Source organism: Halichoerus grypus, chromosome 14 (genome assembly GCF_964656455.1).
Source record: "Halichoerus grypus chromosome 14, mHalGry1.hap1.1, whole genome shotgun sequence".
NCBI classification, from domain to species: Eukaryota; Metazoa; Chordata; class Mammalia; order Carnivora; family Phocidae; genus Halichoerus; species Halichoerus grypus.
Window position 1 is genome coordinate 43854342 of NC_135725.1, and position 22154 is coordinate 43876495.

The following is a 22154-nucleotide window of genomic DNA, read 5'->3' on the forward strand; positions in this document are numbered from 1 at the left end:
CTGGTCATATCTGAGTCTGTGCATGCTTCTCTCAAATAGGACATTCCAGTCAAAAGCTTTGTAATATACCCAATGTTTCCAATTCTGTCATGTTATAAGAGAACAGATTCTTGTTGAATTTATGCAAAAAAAAAAAAAAAAAAAAAAAAAAGATTTCCATGAAAATATAAGAATATTTACTGAGAGTTTCCAAATTCTGGAGGGATCACTTAGGGAGAAAAAGATAACTGTTTCCATTTGTTTACAAAAGGTGCATTTTACCAAATTGTTGTAAGTCATTGTTAGCTTAAGAGAAGTTTTCTTTCTTTTTTTTTAAATTTTATTTTGTTATGTTAGTCACCATACAATACGTCATTAGTTTTTGATGTAGTGATCCACGATTCATTGTTTTCATATAACACCCAGTGCTCCAAGAAGTACGTGCCCTCCTTAATACCCATCACCGGGCTAACCCATCCTCCCACCCCCTCCCCTCTAAAACCCTCAGCTTGTTTCTTAGAGTCCATAGTCTCTCATGGTTCATCTCTCCCTCCGATATCCCCCCCTTCATTTTTCCCTTCCTTCTCCTAATGTCCTCCATGCTATTCCATATGTTTCACAAATAAGTGAAACCATATGATAATTGACTTTCTCTGCTTGACTTATTTCACTTAGCATAATCTCCTCCAGTCCCATCCATGTTGATGTAAAAGTTGGGTATAAGAGAAGAGTTTCTTAAATCTAGAAGAACAAAACATTAAAAATATTAATGATAAAGTCACAAAAACTATAATCATTCTCATCAGTTCCTTAAGTCCCATGTTATTAATTTTTGTTCTGCTTGAATCCAGTTTTTCTGTTATTTCTGGAAACTCTTACCCAGTTCAGTTTTATGATCTTAATGTTATCAGAAACTGTATTTTAGAATATTTTCCATGAGTCTTCTTGGAGATCAAGCATTTTCCAAACATTTTTGCAAAAGTTTCAGAGTAGGGGTGCCTGGGTGGCTCAGTCGGTTATGTGTTCAACTCTTGATTTCAGCTCAGGTCATGATCTCAGGGTCATAACATCAGGCTCCTTGCTGGGCACGGAGCCTCCCTTAAGATTCTCTCTCCTTCTTCCTCTGCCCCTCCCCCCTCCACAAGCTTGTGGTCTCTCTAAAAAAAAACACAAAAAACCAAAAAACTATTAAAATTTCAAAGTAAAACAAAAACTGTGTAAAATGACGGAGTTAAAAATGGCCATGGTTAAAGATCTAGTGAGAGTTCATTACAATGCAATTGACAAGGAAATTTGGTTATTTCTGTGATATACATGCTTCAAGATAATAACTAGAATTTAAGTGATAACATTATACCAGGACAAATCAGATTTTAAGAAATTTCATGCAAATTCCAGAACAGTTAAATTAATACATATATCTACAAAAATATCAAATAGGTTTGGCATCACTTTTTTGGCATTTCTCATGTAACTTCATGAACCTTAATTAGGTTCAAACTTAAATCAACCTAATTAGGTTAATAACTCTTTTGAGATGTTCCAGGGATCCTCTGTAATATCTCAGAATTTCTTCCAGGTCAAAAAGACTTCATTTAGAATTTGATTTGGGGAAGTTTGTAAAAAATAGCGAAAGGTTTTGGACACTTGACTAAATAGGATCATAGTTCACTGTGAGATAATACTTAGTTATCCATTTAACCAACGTTACAAAGACTTCACAGGCAAATACAGAAGTTTACACAGTGCTCAGCAAAACTTAGCCGTTTTTATATTGAAAGGACTGTTTAGTTAAGTAATCAAAAACCTGATTATAAAAATAATGAAGCACAGGTGATTATTTTGATAAAAAACACAAAATCTTTGCTTTCAGGGTACATTAGTTTAAAAGGTAAAGAAGAACCTGTCATAGTCTCTTATCAAGAATACACCAATAGCAAGAAAATGTTGTACTTTTACCAGAGACAAAATCAAACTATAAAGTTGTAGCAGCTTACTTTTGATATTAAAATCCACTCAATGAAATTAATTCCAATCTTAGCCAGTCCTGACCATGCATTAAGTTCCTTTCTAAAGATTCCTTTCCACAAACTTTCTATAAGTTTCTGATTTTGTCCTGTTTTTCCTCTTTCCCATTTTTAATTAACCAGTTTTACTTTGGGATGTATTTACTTTCTTTTCCTTCAACAAAATGCATTTCTATTTTACTGAAAACACACATCCTACTTTTCTTGCATTCAGAGATGATTTTCTTATTATTTCTAGTAGTTTTAGTTACATTTACTAATTAGAATTCTTAACCCTTAGAAACCTGAATTTCTAGTGAAAACTAAGTAAGCAGTTGTGAACTGTGTGTTATACCAGCATTCTTTAGATTGCCAAATTTTATAAATATATTCCATAATTTCTAGAAACATATGCTGCCCTCTTTTAAAAATAGTGCAGTCTTTCAGTATGGTACAAGACATGTTTACTAACAGATCCAAATAATTCTTTAATTCCTGTGTAATATGAAGCTGAAAGTAGATAAACCTATGTTCAGTAATTATTTTATCTTATTTGGAAATGATCTAGATATTCAGTGAGTTCCCCACCATTGAATTTAACTTAGCAAAACTTTAAAGTTTCAAATTACCAAAGGTATTTGGGAAACTATTTTTTAAGTATACATACTATAAAATATAATTTCCGTTAAAAAGTTTACCTAAAAGCTCTTACCCCACTAACAGCTGTCTGAATCACTCACTTCCAACAATTACGTTTAGACTATCCATGAAAACTTCATGAGACATTAGACACAGCCAGCCATCATCCCAAGTTATTTTTCTTGCTGACAAATTTTGTAAGAGATACAACATGCAGTTATTTGACTAGTAAACCCAGGAAGAATAAAAGTTGTATATCTGCATTATAGTCAATGTTGGTAATTCTAATATATTAGAGTTTTAATTAAACCAATGAACTTAAACTAGTTTTTATTTACCAAAGATTATCCCAGGTCATGTGAACTTGAAAAACATTTGCGTCCATTTTTGTTACATTTCTGAGAATTCAATTTATGTATATGTTTAATTTTCTTTATGTCAGTTAAGTAGAGTTCTTTCACAAATTAATTTTGGTAATACCATCCGGAGGCAGAAAAATATCACATATCTCCAACATACATATACAGACATACAGAGACCTTAAAATTTTAGCTGTGGGACAGGTATGATAATGTAGAATTTACTAGTAAAAGAACAGTGGGAATGAGTTAAGTTTATCTGTTCAGATGGCTAAAGCTTTTTGTTTCTTTGTTTTTACTAATATTTGTGGAGAAGACACGTGGTTTTTCATTTGCCTAAATTTCAAATGAGCTTTCCCCCTTTTGTTCTCCTTCTGATAAGAATGACCTCCTTGAAGTCTGTAGAACATTTACATCTCAAAAGCACAGGGCTCAAAACGCAAGTTCCTCCAAGAAGAACTTTGGTTTCCTAAGGACAATATTTACAAGCCTTTTGATTCCATAGGGAAGGTTTAGGGAATAGTAAAAAGGATTGGTGGACCTTGAATTGTTTCTGGAGCCACACCTATGGTCCTGTGAAGACTAGATGTGTAAAGCAAGAATGGCTGTTTTCAGTTCCTCCGAGAATTGGGTTGTTGCTAAATGATATCAAAGAACTGTCACAACCATCCAACTATGTTGAATGTTTTTCTTTCCCTTTGGGTACATTTAGCTTAGGAGAAGCCCTAAAAAAAAAAAAAAACCCAAAAAACAAAACAAAACAAAAATCCTACCAGGCACTACATACCAGCTTTGTTCACAAATTTAGTCAGACTGGTAGCTTTCCATCTAATTTTCTGCCTTTTTAATCTATCCACTAATCTCAGGAGGTAATCCGTTTACAAAAACTTTTGAGGATCCTTCCTTAGTTTAAGAAATTCTTTAACTATGGCCCTTAGTTCATCCTTTGACCAAGGAGTGAAAGATAGCTGAGGAGCATTGCCCCCAGTCTCAAGTGGTTATTTTAAAAGGTAATAATCTCTTCAGACTGGAAAGGCAATTCAGACAGAGATTTAGTAAAACGTGGGCATTCAGGTAAAGAATGGTAGAGGGGAGCAATAGGAGTCATGTCAGCCTTAATAACTTTTGTTTTAGGTACCCCTTGGATCTTTAGTTTTTCATTTGCCCAATTTTCCAAATATCCACCCCTCTTTTCTTTTTTGATGAGAAACTTCTCCCCAAAGTTTGCATTTTAAAGAATGTCTCTTAGGTCCTACAGAAGATGGGGGCAAGAAAACTTACATCACAAAGGCATAGAAAAAAATAAGTTTTCTCCAAGATGGAGTTTTGGAGGCATATTTGCCTATTATTAGAGGTCCAGGGTAATTTAAATTTTTCCTTTTTTACTTAAGTGCAGGGCAATTCTTTTTCCAGTGACCTGATATCCACAAGCAGTTTGAGATTGAATAGGTGAGGTCTGAGGATTGGTAAAGATAGGTGAGCTTTAAATTGCTTTTAGAACCACATTTAAGGTTTTGTAGAGATTTGCAGAGAGGTGGGGAGGTTTAAACAAGGGTCCCAGATATCCAAAAGATCTTCTGAAGGGTCAGGGACAGGGAGTTGGAGATAAGTGGGTGTGGCAGAGGGTAGAATTTACATTAGATATGAATCCTAATTTTTCTTCTGAATATAATTTCTATTCTTTCATATTGTCAAGGGAGTCCTTAGGACTAGCTGTTATACTTCTTTGTGTCATTCTCAAACTTATTTGCCTCTGTTAGAATTACCTTGATTTTATAAAAATTCCAAAGCTCAGACTGTGGGATCTCCCGATTGGATGGGGGCCACCAAATGTGGAGCCAGTGACACTAGTGGTGAAAGAATTCACCTGAGAGAAATTGATTGGATACATCGCGAGGGAGCTGCGGGCAGGACCGCGGAGGAGAGACTATCTGGCAGGAGGCAGTCGGTGGGGGGCTGTAGTTAAAGGGGGGAGGTGAGGAAGTATGGGAACATATGGAATTTAACTTTTTTGATACTGTGTCTGGGTGTAAGTCATCCATTGGTCAGCTAGGGCTTATATGGATATTTAGAGGTGGGTCGCCTAATAGGCCTGTTTGTATTCAGCCGGGGGTCACTGTGGGCCCTTCTACCTTATTCAGCTTTCCATTGTTCGAGTTGGGTGCCTAAAAGCGGCTTTACACAGACCACACCCCAGAACAATTAAATCAAAACTTCTGTGGTGGGATACAAGTTTCACTGTTTTTTGAAGCTCTCCAACTGATTCCAATATGTAGACTAGTTTGGGAACCACTGTTTTAAATGATCATTGGGTCAAGCCCCTTGTCTTCAGGCAGGTAATAAAAACTTAAAAACAGGGCACCTGGGTGGCTCAGTCAGTTAAGTGTCTGCCTTCAGCTCAGGTCATGATCCTGGGGTCCTGAGATCAAGTCCTGCATGGGTCTCCTTGCTCAGCTGGGAGTCCGCTTCTTCTCCTCCCTCTTCCTGCCACTCCCCCTGCTTGTGCTCTCTCTCTCTGCAAATCAATAAAATTAAAACAAACAAACAACAACAACTTAAATACAAATTGATGAAGGTGAAGAAGAAGGACCAAATCTGCATTTCCATTTCCTTTTTCCTTCTAACGTTTTCTTCCTTGTTCTCAAAAGCCATTAGAGAAAATCCTCCTCAGCTTAAAACCCACTAAGTATTTATCTATGTCTTCAAGGAAATTCTAGTTTCAGCTACTAATTATATCTCAGCCAGTGATACTACCACACTCTTCATAATAGAAGTGGTGGGGTTTACTCATGTGTGAGTATGTATATATGAATAAATACATGAAAGCTAAGTAACACAGTCAGTTCTAATTTCATCATATTAGTGCATGTGCAGATGGTCACATATTTTGAGAGATGTATCACAGTATCTCTTAAAACATAAGATTGTCATTTAAGTTGCTTAGCGGTAAAACTCGGTTTTACACTGTGAGGATTAAGTGTTACATTTCCTGCCTGACAGAACATGCTCAGGAATCACTCAGCTGCAAAAAATTCTCAAACAATTAGAAATCCCACAGTGGAGCTTTAGGACTTTACAACATTCTATTTCTTTTAGCTTTTCATAATCTGAAATATGAGAAAATTTACTTGAATACTGAGAAAAATAGAACTTTGTCCTTTATATGTATATATATAAAATACTATATTATATAATTATCTGCTTATTAATATTTATTTATATACTTACGAATGTTTATTTCTCATAATTGAACAGCATTATAAAAACATGCTGTCAAATGATAAAAATAATACAATTTAGTAACAAGTTTGAAGTCTTTTATTCAAGGCAAAACAGTCCATGGATTGGGGGAGTACAGTGCCTAGCAAGCTGTGGCACACTCTTCCTAAGGATTTTGGGCAAGAGGGAGTTTTATAGAAGTAGTGCAAGGGCGCCTGGGTGGCTCAGTTGGTTAAGCGTCTGCCTTCAGCTCAGGTCATGATCCTGGAGTCCTGGGATCTAGTCCCATGTCAGGCTCCCTGCTTAGTGGGGAGCATGCTTCTCCCTCAAATAAATAAATGATTTAAAAAAAGAAGAAGAAGAAAAAGCACTGCAGAAAACAGGGCATGGTTAGCTAGGAGGTCAGTGATTTTTTGGTAAGGCCGATATGTCCTGTTCTCTAGGGTAAGGTGAGTTAGCTAAAGCTGTGTTGGAGGATTGTGATTGGTGTATATTAGGTTTCCTTGATGGTGAGGTATTTACCATAAGGGCAGCAGACTTAATTCAGATTTCTGATATGGGCCAGGCCACTGGCGCAGCCTGCATTCTGTGGGTCCTGATACATAAATAACTTTTATCAATGCCCATTCAGTGATGGGTGATCATCAGGAAGAGTTGTTAATAAGAACTTGAAAAAGAAAAGCAGAATTTCAGCAAAGCATGTTTATCAAATCTGTGAATAACATGACATTGAAAGGTATAGAAAATACTTTACAAAATTGAATAAAAATCCCCAAAGATAGCAGTAGATTGGGAAGATAGAGTTGTGCGGAAGACTACAGGGTGCATTACTTAGCTGGAAAATGCCAATTGCTCAACGATACAATGGGAAAAATATAGGACTTTGCAAGAGTATACATAAAAATATTGTAGGAGGTTTTAATTAAATCTCGTATGAGTCTACAGTACAATATACATGTCAGAAAAGCTTGCATTATTTTAGTCTGCATCTACCAGGAGTTCAACTAAGTAATTCACATAGTATACTTGGAATATGAAATTGAATTCTGGACATAATGCTCCATGAAGTTAAGGTGGAGCATATTCAAGAGTGACCAGGGTAGAAAAGCATCTCAAAAACACACATAATAGGAATATTTGAATAAGCTAGGGATGTTTTTCTTGAGATGTTTCAAGCATCAAATGATCATATCCAAATAGTTAAGAGATCATCCATATGGAAAAGGGATTGGACTTATTTGTATGTTCTACTCAACCTCAACACTTTTATTTTCCTTCCATTAGCACCAACTGTTAACATAATATAGATTTTTCTTATTTTTCTTGTTATCTGAACCCACCCCATTAGGATGACAGCTACATAAGGGCAGGGATTTTTATCTCCTTTATTCACTTACTACTTTGTCCTTTGTGCCTGGAAAAGTGCCTGGCATATAACTGGTACTTACCAGGCGTTTTATTGAATGATGAATGGACATAAGAGATGGAACTGGGATCAGTGGGTGAAAGCCTCAGAGACTCAGAGATTGTCCCAGACTAAGGGACAACTTTTCTGTTGGAAATATTAAAACTTTCTGCCCTGGCTCAGAAAGTCATAAGTGCTCTACCCCTGGCATTGTTAAAACACGTGCTTCCTGAGTTAACACTTAGTAGAAGTACTACGGAAGTGGTACTACTAGGCATTTGATACTAGATATTCTAATTTCTTGATGAGATTTTACAATTTTGGAAAACATTTTTTTTAACATGTAGTTTCTTTTCATTTGGGTGACAAGTAACTATGACATTGAACTATTTTTCAATAGGCATACTCTTTTTCTTTGATAGACACACTTTTCAAATATGGCGTACGTAAGGGAATTATAATAAAGAGGATATTTGGTTGTGAAATAATTGTAAGAAAAATCAGGACCCACTGATACAATATAATATTTATCAGATGGAGAAACATGGTCCAGAGACAGTAAGTAACTGAAAGAGCCATATAGCCAGCACTCAAGTCCCAGGCCAGTGCTTGCTTGCTGAGTCTGCTAATTTTACTGCAATAATGGGTCTCCATTTAAGTGACGTTCAAATTTCAGTCACCAATGTAGATGCCCCATCAGGTTAAAGAAGTCCTACTTGTACTTACTAATTCATCTTAAGAAGTTAGAGGCCATGTACGGAATCCACAGAAATAAGAGACTGTACAAAATGTTTACACTAATTTTCCTAACATAGAAAACCAGGAAATGCTCAAATTAAACTTATAGCTTACATGCAGTATGTGCTATAATAGTATTTGGCCTTGAACTTAAACAAGGTACATTTAACAACTCTTCTTCCTGGATTTTATGTTCCCCCATTTTTTTCAAAAGCAGTGATTCTGAAGCACAGACCTCTCAAGATTTAGGAACAATTATTGTAGAAACATCCCAGAAAATAAGTCCTATAGAAGATGGAAGAGACCAGAAAGAAAGTGACCAAACAGAAGACAGCCAAATGCAAGGAAAAGAAATGGTACGAATATATTCAAATACAGATGGCAAGACCCCAAAGGTATATGACACAGTGTTGCTTAATTATAAGCTATGTTTTTAATTTTATGCTTCATAACTTAAATTTCATGGCCAGTGATTTAATTTGAATCCTTAGAAAATGTTTTTCTTTGAAATATACAGTGGAAATACTCAACTTTTTAATAATTTTTAAATAATTAAATAATTTTTAAGTACCAATTAAATAATTTTTAAGTACCAATTTGTTACAAACTTTTGTATAGTTGAAAATGGAAATAGATATTATTTTCCTAAATATAAATCTTAAGGTATTTATATCTTAGCCAAAAAAAAAAAAACAGATGATAATAAGCTTATTAGTTTTTAGATATGTTACCAAGAGCATGATCCCTAAAAGAAAATATCAATAAATTAGACTTAATTAAAATTAAGAAATTTTGGTCTGTGAAAGTCCCTCTTTTGAGGATAGAAAGATATGCTATAAACTGGAGGAAGTATTACAAACCATATATGTGACAAAGGACTCATATTTTGAATATATAAAGATTTTGTCAAAACTCAACAATAGAAATTCAAATTAATCTAGTTAGAAAATGGAGTAAAAAACATGAACAAACATTTCACTGAGAAGGATAAATGGAAGGCAGATAAACACACATAAAGATTTCCAACATCACTAACCATTAGGGAAATGCAGATGAAGACCCTGATGAGATACACATCTTTGGAACAGTAAAACTGAAAGTAATGACAATACCAAATGCTGACAAGGATGCAGAGAGATTGGATCTCACATACATACAGTGCTAGTGTGAATATAAAGTGGTATAGCACTCTGGGAAACAGTTGGCAGTTTCTTTAAAAAAAAAAAAAAGGAAGGGGAGGGTGGGTGGCTCAGTTGGTTAAGCATCTACTTTTGGCTCAGGTCATGATCCTGGGGTCCTGGGATTGAGTCCCATGTCAGGCTTTGTGCTCAGCGGGGAGTCTGCTTCTCTCTCTCTCTCCCTCTGCCCCTCCCCACTGCTTATTCTCTCTCTCTGACAAATAAATAAATAAACTCTTAAAAACAAAAAAAAATGGGACACCTGAGTGGCTCAGTCGGTTAAGCATCTGCTTTCGCTCAGGTCATGATCCTGGGATCCTGGGATCATGTACTGCATTGGGCTCCTTGCTCCATGGGGAGCCTGCTTCTCCCTTTGCCTGCTGTTCCACCTACTTGTGCTCTCTCTCTCTCTGACAAATAAATAAATAAAATCTTTAAAAAGAAAAAAGGAACTATTATCATACAACCCAACTATTTGCCTCTTGGACACTTACCCCAGAGAAATGGAAATTTATGTTTACCCAAAAAACCTGTACATGAATGGTCATAACAACTTTGTTTCTAATAGCTGAAAACTGGCAACAACCAGAATTCCCTTCAATAGCTGAATGGTTAAACTGTGATATATTCATTCTATGTAATACTACTCAGCAAAAAAAAAAAAAAGAGAGAGAAAGAGAGACAAACTATTGACAAACACTATATCCTAGATTTGTAACCTCAAATTTCTCATCTTGAGTTAGGGGCCTAGGCCATCTTTCCTTGCCTTTTATGTTCTGTATTGCTATATACATGGAATTTCAAGTTCAGTGGAGATGATCCATTGTCCTGTATTTTGTTGGCCACTTTGTTGGTCACGTGTGTCTCTGGATTCGTGCTCCACCTCATTTGTGGCATCAGAATTGCCTTTAATGTTTTGCCATGTTAAAAAAAAAATACTTTAAGTGTGCTGATTTCAATGTTTAAGGTTTTCCTGAATTTCTATGGGGGCATCTTGAGTGGCTCAGTCAGTTGAGCATCACTGTTGGTTTCAACTCAAGTAGTGATCTCATGATGGTGAGGTCAAGCCCCGCCTCAGGTTCCACACTCAGCTCAGAGTCTGCTTAAGACTCTCTCTCTCTCTTCCTCTGCCTGTCCCCCCCACTTATGTGTGCATGCTCTCTTTCTCTCTCTAAATACATAAAATCTTAAAAAAAAAAAAAAAAAGAATTTTTCTGAATATCTAGTCAGAAATAATCCTGGAAATGGAAGCCCATTCTTTTTTATTTTAGGGCCATTTAATTTGATACCAAGTCTGGTGACTAATATTGGTAATTTGGTAATTTTGTTTGGGACATTTTTATAGTGCTTAGTACATGACTGGCACTTGAATCCTCATAAAGCAATGAAAGAAACATTTTTTAAAAATATATCTTATATACTGGTTCTAAAGTTCAAATGAGGTATTTCAAAAATTCTTTGAGGAATGAAGTAATATCAGGACTCATTGAAACCATATACTGCTTTATATATTTTCAGTATTTTTCAGTATATATATATATATATATATATATATATATATATAATGTATACATATACGTATATATGTATATATGTATGTATATATAATGATATATAGAGTCATAAGTTATTAAATATTCTTATTTTTATTGCTTTTATTATATTTCCTCCTAGATTTTTAAACTGGCCATAGGTTAAATTTCTACCACTTTGGGGTTGATTTTGTATTTGTATGTTGTGCCTGCTAGGTCAACTTCTTTTTTTTCTAGTTCAGCTTTAATGCACATATTATATTCATTTATGAGTTCTTGGTATTAGTTATAGAATTTTATTGTTTAAATTTTTTTAGTCTGCGTAGATAAATATATTTTTAGGTAAAGAAATAATATTATTTATTATGTTCATTCATTTGAAGTCATTATTGAGTAATAATCTAATTTTTATAAAACCTTCAAATTTAGAATTATTTTCATTACAAGAATGCCAAAAGACCAACTTTTCAAAAGAAGAATGGTAATATACAAAAGAGTTCACATACAACAGTTCCTACCAGAGGTAAGGATGTATATGAAATTAACAATATCTTTTTAATTTACTGTGGTTTTAAAAATATATTATAAACATTATTTTTATAGTTAACAGAGAAAAGTGGAAAAATATAACTGCCCAGAAATCAAGTAGCAATATTATTTTATTACGAGAACGTATTGTATCCTTACAACAACAAAACAGTGTACTTCAGAATGCCAAAAAAACAGCAGAATTGTCTGTCAAAGAATATAAAGAAATCAATGAAAAACTCCTTCAGCAACAGCAAGTATCTGATCAACGATATCATACAAGCAGACAGACAATAAAGGTAAAGGAACTTTAAAAATTGATTATAATAGACTATATTATAAGGGTGGATATTTTGTTTTACATGTGTTGTTTGGTTCATATTTGTTTTCTTTATTGTGTTATAACTTGGACTTTAAGAACAGGCTTTATAAATGCATTTACATTGCCCATTTGCCCATGTCTAAAACTTTGAATTTCTCATTATAAATCAAATTATTAAATAGTAATTGCCTCAGTTCCTCTTTGCAAATACTAGTATAACGTGAAGATTTTAACATAAATATCTATTTTAATGTGTTCCTATAACTTATCTATGCTTTTGTTAAACTCAGGTGAATTGAGTTTTCTGCAACAGTTTTTAGACACATTATGACATTGCTGGTTATCATAATTTAATCTTAAAGTAAATGAAAAGGGAAAGATTGTTCCTTAAGTCTCCATTCTTTTTTCTTTAAATATTTTTTTATTATGTTATGTTAATCACCATATATTACATCATTAGTTTTTGATGTAGTGTTCCATGATTCATTGTTTGCGTATAACACCCAGTGCTCCATTCAGTATGTGCCCTCTTTAATACTCATCACCAGGCTAACCCATCCCCCCACCCCCCTACCCTCTAGAACCCTCAGTTTGTTAAGTCTCCATTCTTAAAGATATTTGCTTGTATAAAAAAATGATTTGTTAAAAATTTGTCTTACACAGAAGAATTCATCATTTTGGAAAATAATTTTTAAATCACTATCATACATAATTTCACATTATGCTTAAATTCTCTACTTCTGTTATCTAGTGCTTTGATTCAAGCAATACTCAGTAAATGTTTTAATTATAAAGGATTACTGTTTTGATAGTTGTACTAATAAGAACTGTGTTCTGGCTTCATTCCCAAAGTAGCCTTATAACCAAATCTGACCCATGTTAAAACGTTCTCTGAAAGTTACATTCTATGATCTGGATTTTAAAAATTTATTAAGACTTGTTTTCTGGACTAACAGATAGTAGATACTCCAGAATATCCCATGTGCAATTGAGAAGAATGTGTATTCTGCTGTTGTTGGATTGAATGGTCTATATATATCTGTTGAGTCTAGTTGGTTAATAATGATGTTCAGCTCTTCTATATTCTTGTTGATGTTCTGTCTAGTTCTATCAGTTGTTGAGTGTGAAGTATTTAAATCACCTGCTATTAATTTTTTTGTAATAACTTTAATGAGATATAATTCACATACCATATAATTCTCTTATTTAGTGCAATGGTTGTTAAAATATAGACAAAATTGTGCAGCTATCACTAAAATCAATTTTAGAACATTTTCATAACTTCCTAAAGGGACCCTGTACCCTTTATCTGTGATCCTTCCCCATCTCTGCCAACTCTAGGCAACTACTAATCTATACTCTATATAGATTGTAGGGGCAGAAAAATTTATCGTACTTCCCTTCTAGGTTATTTGGCTTTCTAATAATTAAATGATCATAAGACAGATTAACAGGAGAAAAACAAATTTAATTTCATATTTATGAGAGCCCCATAAAAATATGAGACCCAAAAAGCAGCTAGATAATTGAAGCTTATATAACATCCTAAGCTAAGGAAAGGGGTAGGGGTCTGCCACACAAAGGGAGGAAGGCCTTTCACAGGAAGGCTAGAGGAGATGTGTGGAAAACAAAGGTTGTTCTGTTATGCAGATAAAGTTCTTAGGTAAAAAGGGAGATGCTTGGATGGCTCAGTTGGTTGTGTCCAACTCTTGGTTTTGGCTCAGGTCATGGTCTCAGGGTCATGAGCTTAGCCCCACATCAGGCTCCATGCTCAGCACAGAGTCTGCTTGAGATTCTCTCCCTCTGACCCTCCTTCCACTCTCTCTTTCTTTAAAATAAATAAATAAAATCTTTAAAAAAATAATTTCTTAGGTAAAAAGGTATTTCTGGTAATACTTTCTCTTCCTGGTACAGGCCTGGTTTCCAATGTAAATTTAGGCAATTGAAGGGAATGGATAAAGAGCTTTTCTTGAATCTGCTGGGATTTGGTTGCCTTTAGCTCAAAATAATCCTTATGTCAAAGAGACATAATTTGGGGTGACAGAATCTGCTCCCTTTCAAGATTTGCCTATCCAGACATTTCGTATAGATGGAATCTTCCAATATGTGGCTTTTTGTGTCTGGCTTCTTTCACTTCACATAATGTTTAAAAGTTCATCTATGTTGTAGCATATATCACTATTAGCATAAGGATTTTGAAGACTTTTTTTCTCCATAGAAGAAATGAAGAAACAAGCAAACATTATTGGGAGTCAGCATCTTCATAACCCTTTGTACAGAACCTAATCTCCTAAGAAAGGATCAATGTAATAATTCTAAGACAATTGATGGATCAAGGGAGTTACAAGTTTTCTAAGCCATAAATTCCTATCTTTAAAAAGATTGAAGATCAAATAAAAGCATTTTACATGAAAACTATAAAACATTTTTGAGATTCTCCATGTACATTGGGGAATACTTATAATTCCTCTAGGAAATTCTAGAAATGAACCAAAGACTGCAACAATCTAGGAAATATTATTCAAGAAAAATAGCTGAGTCTAAATAAGGACAGGAAACTTTGTGGCATTATAATTTGCCTTGGTCCCATTCTCCATAATCCTAGCTCTGTAGTAGCCTGGGAATAAAGAAGGTCCATGTTCCCTATGCAGCCTGGCAACTACCAGAAGAAGCTGAATGGAACTATAGCTCCTGTAAAACCTGATTCCCAAATAGTTGTCATCATTTGACCTGTCTGATGCTTTCCTTGAAGACCAGTTGAAAAAATGACTCTGATCTCAATCATTGCGAGCAGCCTTCTTGGCGGGTGAGGTGGGTGGATGAGACTGTCAAAACAATCACAAGCAAGTGTTTTAACTTTAGGCTGCCTGAAGTGATAGATTCTAGGTCATATTTAGGTCAAATAATATATTAACCAAATAGCTTAAAAGTAAAAGCTGTGGAATGAGATGTCCATAAAAGTTTTGAAAGGCTCTGACATATTCCTGGGAATCTGGAGGACACATGCATTCACACAGTTTTGTGAATACTCAGGAAAGGAATGAGAAAGCCTAGGCACTTGCCTCTGTCTTACCATAAGGCTCTGCACCATGATAGTAAATAATAAGGCAGTATTGTTCATAGCAGCATTATTGGTAATAACCAGAAGGTAGAAACAACTTAAATGTCCATTAGTTGATGGAAGGATAAACTGTGGTATATGCATACAGCAGAATATTATTAAACCACAAAAAGTAATGAAGTATTGATACATGTTACAACATGGATGAAACTTAAAAATATTATAGTTAGTGAAAGAACAAGTCAGAAAAGAGAACATATTATATGATTCCATATATATGAAATATCCAGAATAGGCAAATCTATAAAGACAGAAAGTAGATTAGTGTTTGCTTTGGGCTGGGGGAAAAGAAGAACATGGTAGTGATTGCTAAAGTGTGTGGGTTTCTTAAAGTGATGATAATATTCTAAAATTCACTGTGATGATGGTTGAACATATCTGTGAATATACTAAAAGACACTGAAAATTTATACTTTAAATGAATGAATAGTATGGTATGTGAATTATATCTCAGTAAAACTTTTTTTTATATTGGTTTTAAATGGGAAAATATACCAACAAATAATAGTATCTGCAAGACTTTTATTGATAATGTATTTATGGTTGACAGACTAATAGATTAAAAACCATTCTCTATTCAAATTAATAAAACCTACTGCCAACATAACAATTGTTTCTGTAATGTATATTATGGAAGGGGTGCTAGGGTGGCTCCAGTTGGTTAAGTGTCTGACTCTTGATTTCAGATCAAATCATGATCTCAGGGTTGTGAGATGGAGCCCCACATTGGGCTCCACACTGGGTGTGGAGCCTGTTTGGGATCCTCAGTCTCCCTCTGCCTCTGCCCTTCCTCCTGCTTGCTCACTCTCTCTCTCAAAATAAATAAATAAAATCTTTAAAAAAATATTATGGTAAAGTGTAATAGCTATATAACATTTTTAGATGTATAGAGAACCTACTATTAGACAAAGCACTTCAATTATTATTAAATTCAACAAAGTAAAATGCATTTAAGGTGAATTCCCTTAAAACTAACTTCTAATTAAAACATATGTTTTCTTTTTCTAACACATTCAGTTCTCTATTATAAAAGTGAACATCAAGGAATAGAAATGTTAAAGCTTATAATATTGACTAGCTTTTCCAGTTTGAATGCTCAGTTCTCTTACTCAAGGGACTTACTCATAATTCATCTGATAAGTATGAAAAATGAGTCCCAAGTCTTAAGAACAACAAGATGTAAATGTCATCTTCTTTTATTCCAGTAACATTACTTAATTGTATTATGACTGTGAAAACTCCTTTATAGCCACGTATGTGTCATCATGTAGATTTAAACAGCATTAACTCATAGAAGCAAACTATCAGAATCCATATTATAAAAGAAAATGCAGCTTTAGCTATAAAACCACCTTTTAGAAAATCTTCCGAATGTTTTGTATTAGGTATTAAATAATTATATATAAGGTATTAGCTGGTAGATATCAAACGTAAATTTTTGTGGAATGTTATATACTGTAAAATTTATTTTCTAATAAGCCTTCCCCTGATATAATATGTGCTTAGAGAAAATAGAATAATCTGTACCATTTATTCATATATGAATAGATGAATTATTTTATTAATTTTCTTTCTGTATTTGTTTAAATAACAAAGGATTTCAAGAGGTTTATATTCACTATGATTGAAGTGTGTTCCCCCAAAATCCATATGTTGAAGCCCTAATTCCTAATGTTATGGTTTTTGGGGATGGCGCCTTTGTGAGGTAATTGCATTTAGTTGAGGTCATGAGGGAGGTGCCCTAATGGTGGGTTTAGTGACCTTATAGGAAGAGAGTTCTCACTAGAACCTGACCATGCTGGCATTCTGATCTCATACTTCCAGCCTCCAGAACTGGAAGATATTAAATGTCTATTGTTTAAGCCACTCATTTTATGGGGGTTTTGTTGTTGTTATAGCAACCAAAGCAGAGTAATGCAGATTTTGGTACTGGCAGTTGAGTGCTATTGTGACACATACCTAAAAATGTGGAAGCAGTTTTGGAACTGTGTAATGGGTACATGCTGCAAGAGTTTTGAGGTACATACTAGAAATACAGACATTAAGGCTATTCTGGAGAGGTTTCAGATGAAAATGAGGAATATGTTTTTGGAAACTGGAGGGAAGGCAGCCCTTGTTACAGAGTGTCAAAGAACTTGGCTGAACTATGTTCTAGTGATTTGTGGAAGGTAGAACTTGAGAGCAATGAAATTGTATGTTCTTTTATTAAAACTTTGTTTTGGAAGGAGTAGTTTAGGTTCACAGTAAAATTGAAAAGAAGGTACTGATATTTCTCTTATATCCCATGCCTCCACACATGCAATATCCCCATCAGAAAGGTACAATTCATTACAATTGATGAACCTACATTGATACATCATAATTACCCAAAATGCATAGTTTACTTACAGTTCACTCTTGCTATTGTACATTCTTTGGGTTTGGACAAATGTATAATGACACATATCTATTCATGTATTCATTTTCACTGCCCTAAAAATCCTCTATGTTTTGCCTATTTATCCTCCCCACCCCACTCCAGTCCCTGGCAACGGCAGATTTTTTTATTCTCTCCATAGCTTTGCCTTTTGCAGAATGTTATATAGTTGGAATCATACAATATAAAGAGTTTTCAGACTGGCTTCTTTCTCTTAATAATATGCACCTAAGTTTCCTCCCTGTCTTTTCATGGCTCAATGGCTCATTTCTTTTTAGCATTGAATAATATTCCATTGTCTGGATGTACCACAATTTATTTATTTACTCACCTACTGAAGGACATCTTGATTGCTTCCATGCTTTGGCAATTATGAATAAAGCTGCTAATAACATCCCCATAAAGGTTCTTGTGTACACACAGGTTTTCAATGCCTTTGGGCAAATACCAAGCAGCATGATTGCTAGATCAAATGGTAAAAATATGTTTAGTTTTGTAAGAAACTGCCAAGCTGTCTTCCAAAGTACTGTATCATTTTGATTCCCAGCAGCAATGAGATTCCCATTGTTCCACATTCTCACTAGCGTTTGATGTTGACAATGTTGTGGATTTTGGCCATTCTGAAAGCATATAGTGGTATTTCATGGTTGTTTTAATTTGCATTTCCCTGATGGCATATGATGTGGACCATCTTTTTATATGCTTATTTGCCATCTGTTTATCTTCTTTGGTAAGATGTCTGTTTGGGTCTCTTGCCCACTTTTTAATTGGGTTCTTTGTTTTCTTACTGCTGAGTTTTAGGAGTTCTTTGTGTATTTTGGAAAAAGTCCTTTATCATATATGTCTTTTGTAAATATTTGCTTCCAGTCTCTAGCAGAATGGGCCCTCTCATTCTCTCGACACTGTACTTTGTAGAGCAGAAGTTTTGAATCCTAATGAAGTTCAGCTTATCATTATTTTTTTCATGGTCATGCTTTTGGTGTATCTAAAATGTGATTGCCATACCCAAGATCACTTGAAGATTCTTCTATTTTATCTTCTAGGAATTTTTTAGCTTTGCATTTTACACTTAGGTCTGTGATCCATTTCAAATTAATTTTTGTGAGGCAATAAGGTCTGTCTGTGTCTAGATTTATTTATTTTTTTTGCCTGTAGATGTCCAAATGTTCTAGCACAGTTTGTTGGAAAGGCTATCTTATCTTGCCTTGCCTTTGCTTTTTTGTCAAAGATCAGTTGACTATTTATATGGGTCTATTTCTGGGCTGTCTATTCGGTTCCATTGGCCTATTTATATTTATTCTTTTACCAATACCACATGTTTTGATTACTGTAGCTTTACAGTAAGTTTTGAAATCAGGTAGTGTTAAGTCTTCCAACTTTGTTGTTTTCCTTCAATACTGTGTTGACTAATCTGGGTCTTTTGCCTCTTCATATAAACTTTAGAATCAGTTTGTCAATATTCCCATGCTGGGATTTTGATGGGATTGCAGTGAATCTGTAGAACCAATTGGGAAGAACTAACATCTTGACAATTGTATCTTCCTTTCCATGAACATGGAATATCTCCATTTATTTAGTTCTTCTTTGATTTCATTTCTCAAACTATTTTAGTTTTTCTCATATAGACATTGTACATATTTTGTTAGATATATATCAAAGTATTTACTTTTTAAATATGCTAATGTAAATGGGATGTTTTGCTTTTAAATTCTACTTGTTCACTCTTGGTATAGGAAAAGTATTGACTTTCATATATTAACCTTTTATCCATCAACTGTGACATAATCACTTATTTGGCCCAGGAGGTTTTTTTTGTTGTTGTTTTTGTTGATTCTTTTGGATTTTCTGCATTGACAATCATATCTGTGAACAAAGACAGTTTTATTTCTTCCCTCCAATTCTGGATGCCTGTCACTTAATTTACTTGTCTTGCTGACTTAGCTAGGACTTCCAGTATGACAAAAAGCCAGGGTGAGAGGTGACCTCTTGCCTTGCACCTGATCTTAGTGGGAAAGCTTCAAGTTTCTCATCATTAAGTATGATGTTACTTATAGGGCTTTTGTAGATATTCTTTATGAAGTTGAGGATGCTCCCCTCTATTACTAATTTACTGAGAGTTCTTACTGTAAATGTGTGTTGAATTTGTCAAATGATTTTCTGCATCTAGTGATGTGATTGTCTGATTTTTATTTTTTAGTTTGTTGATGTGAAGGACTGCATTAATTGATTTTTATCTCTTGACTCATTATATCAACCTATAACATAACCCATTCAACAAATATCTTGGGTTTTTAGGTTAATCTAACATATAAATTTAGGTTAATCTAACATATAAACTAACATATATAATCTAATATATAAATCTAACATAGAAACTTAGGATACTAACTATTAAATCTGAAGAGTCTTTTAGCAAACCCTGTAATTCTAAAAGAACCGTATTTTATGGATCTCCATAAAACATTTTCATTTGTGTAGATATATATGATTGCTATTGTATCCTAAACTTACACTTATCTTTGATTTATATTTATTTATATAACTCTTATTTAAGAGACTGAGGTGTTAAATTGTACTGGACTCATTTTTTTTTCTGTCAGGAATTATAGAATATTAAATAGCCTCATTTTCATTTTTGTGGTCTGTGTTCATACCTCTAGTGATAATGAAGTAGAAAACTACTCTCTTATTGTATTTCATTGCTAATCTCCAGAGTTTTCTTTTATCTTACCCCAATAGCTTGTGTTGTACACATTCCTTGTAGGGTATTCAGTTTATATATGTCAGATTCTCTAGGGCCGTGGCTTTTGCCAGATGAAGCACTTTTGATTTTGAAGCTGATGAAACACAGTGCTATTATTGATCTGTGCATGACACAGCCTGTCTCTCTCCTAGCAGAGTGTAGCAACATTTATCCAGGAATTTGTGAAATGTCACTCGGATCATGTTCGCAAGGTAAACTGTGCAAAAACCAGGATCTGAGCTGAGAATCCATGTGGAATTGGACGTGACTGTCTTATTCCTATGTCTTATCTTCTAGATGAACCAAGTGATATTTGTTAACAGAATGTCTGTGTCTTATATTAGACTTTGTAAGGAACTATTATTATCACTTAGAACACTATGTACTGTGAAATCATACTTCTTATACTCTGTTTTCACATGCACTTGTGCTCTTACACAGAAAATAGTAAGATAAGAAAATAGGACCTGAAAATATCAGGTAGAAATTTATTTTCTGTTTATAATAAACCAGTGTTAGGATATATTGCACAGTCTTATATTCCTAGTAGTGTTTTTATTCTCTGCATCAGTATACTTTGAGGTAAGTGTGTCTCGTTAAAATATCAACATGCCTAGAAGTGACAAATTATAACATTTTTCCCCACTATGGAATCATTGTGATATTTAATTATGCATATGTGTTAGAGTTTGGTTTTAAATGCCTAAAATTTTGGTTTGCACATGGATAGATGTATTTGTTACAATTTATTTTAGTTTAATATACCTAACGTAGGTAAGTAACTCTAATAATAGGATATTCAACAATAAATTAAACATTATCTTTGACCCCTATATAATATACTACTAAGAGAGTTGGACATGTATATCACAATGCAAAGAAATTGTAATATCTATCTATCTATAGTGTGTGTATGTGTTTATATGTGTGTGTGTGTATAACATATACCATGGATATGTAGACAGTCATTCATCATAGTCATTATTTATTTATTTATTTATTAAAGATTTTATTTATTTAACTGACAGAGAGAGAGACAGCAAGAGAGGGAACACAAGGAGGGGGAGTGGGAGAGGGAGAAGCAGGCTTCCCACGGAGCAGGGAGCCTGATGCAGGGTGCGATCCCAGGACCCAGGGATCATGACCTGAGCCAAAGGCAGATGCTTAACGACTGAGCCACCCAGGCGCACCCATCATAGTCATTATTTAGTAAGGCTTTTGAGGAGTAGCATTTGGCTTTCAAAATAGTAGCATACAACTTTCAAAATAAAACTAAACTATAAGTCTAATTTTGAAAATTGTATGAGTGGAACAAAGCCATTGGAAGAAGGAAAGCTTGAAAAGGCATCAAGGTGAGAAAGCAGTTTGTTGAGACTAGTGAATAGTCTGGTGTAGCTGTGGTTCTCAACGCTAGCTGCATGTTCTCACTTGCAGAGCTTTGAAAAATACTTAACGCCCATGCCCTACCCTAGACCAGTTAAATCTGAATATCTCTGTGGTGATCCTTATACGTTGCTAGTTTTTAAAAGCTCTCAGGTGGTTCTGATATACAGTTAAATATGAGACTAAACTTTGAGAAAATAGAAATTAAATGGAAACAAGTAAATAAGAGACTGTTTAAATATCATAGCAAAAGATGACAAATATCTAGAGAATACCAATAGAATAGAAAGAAAGAAAAAAAAAACAAGAGATTATACAATGGTATAACACACAGAGTTTGATGACCAATCCTATATGGGAAGGTAAAAAACAAAAAGTGAAGTCTTTAAGATATCTATCAGTATTCTAATTAAAGTGACTAGAAAGTTGATGATAGACTATATCTGTGACAATATTATATAATAAATATTGTGGGAGGAAAAAAACCTCATATAAAAACATACCAGGAAAGTTGGACAAAATATAACAAATATAAGTGTACACCATTTAAATATATAGAACATAACAACAACAACAACAAAAGATG

General features: G+C 34.2%; 1 protein-coding gene across 4 annotated transcripts in view; it reads left to right on the forward strand.

Moving 5' to 3' along the window:
- Window positions 1-22154, forward strand: part of CNTLN (centlein) — a 296669-nt gene that overhangs the window by 215099 nt on the left and 59416 nt on the right. For 3 of the 4 annotated variants that reach the window (XM_078061243.1, XM_078061240.1, XM_078061242.1), the window contains 3 exons: window positions 8560-8740; window positions 11485-11578; window positions 11659-11882. In XM_078061243.1, coding sequence (XP_077917369.1) covers window positions 8560-8740; window positions 11485-11578; window positions 11659-11882 — 499 coding nt within the window. The remainder of the gene's footprint in view (window positions 1-8559; window positions 8741-11484; window positions 11579-11658; window positions 11883-22154) is intronic. The other variant, XM_078061241.1, reaches the window with a different exon arrangement.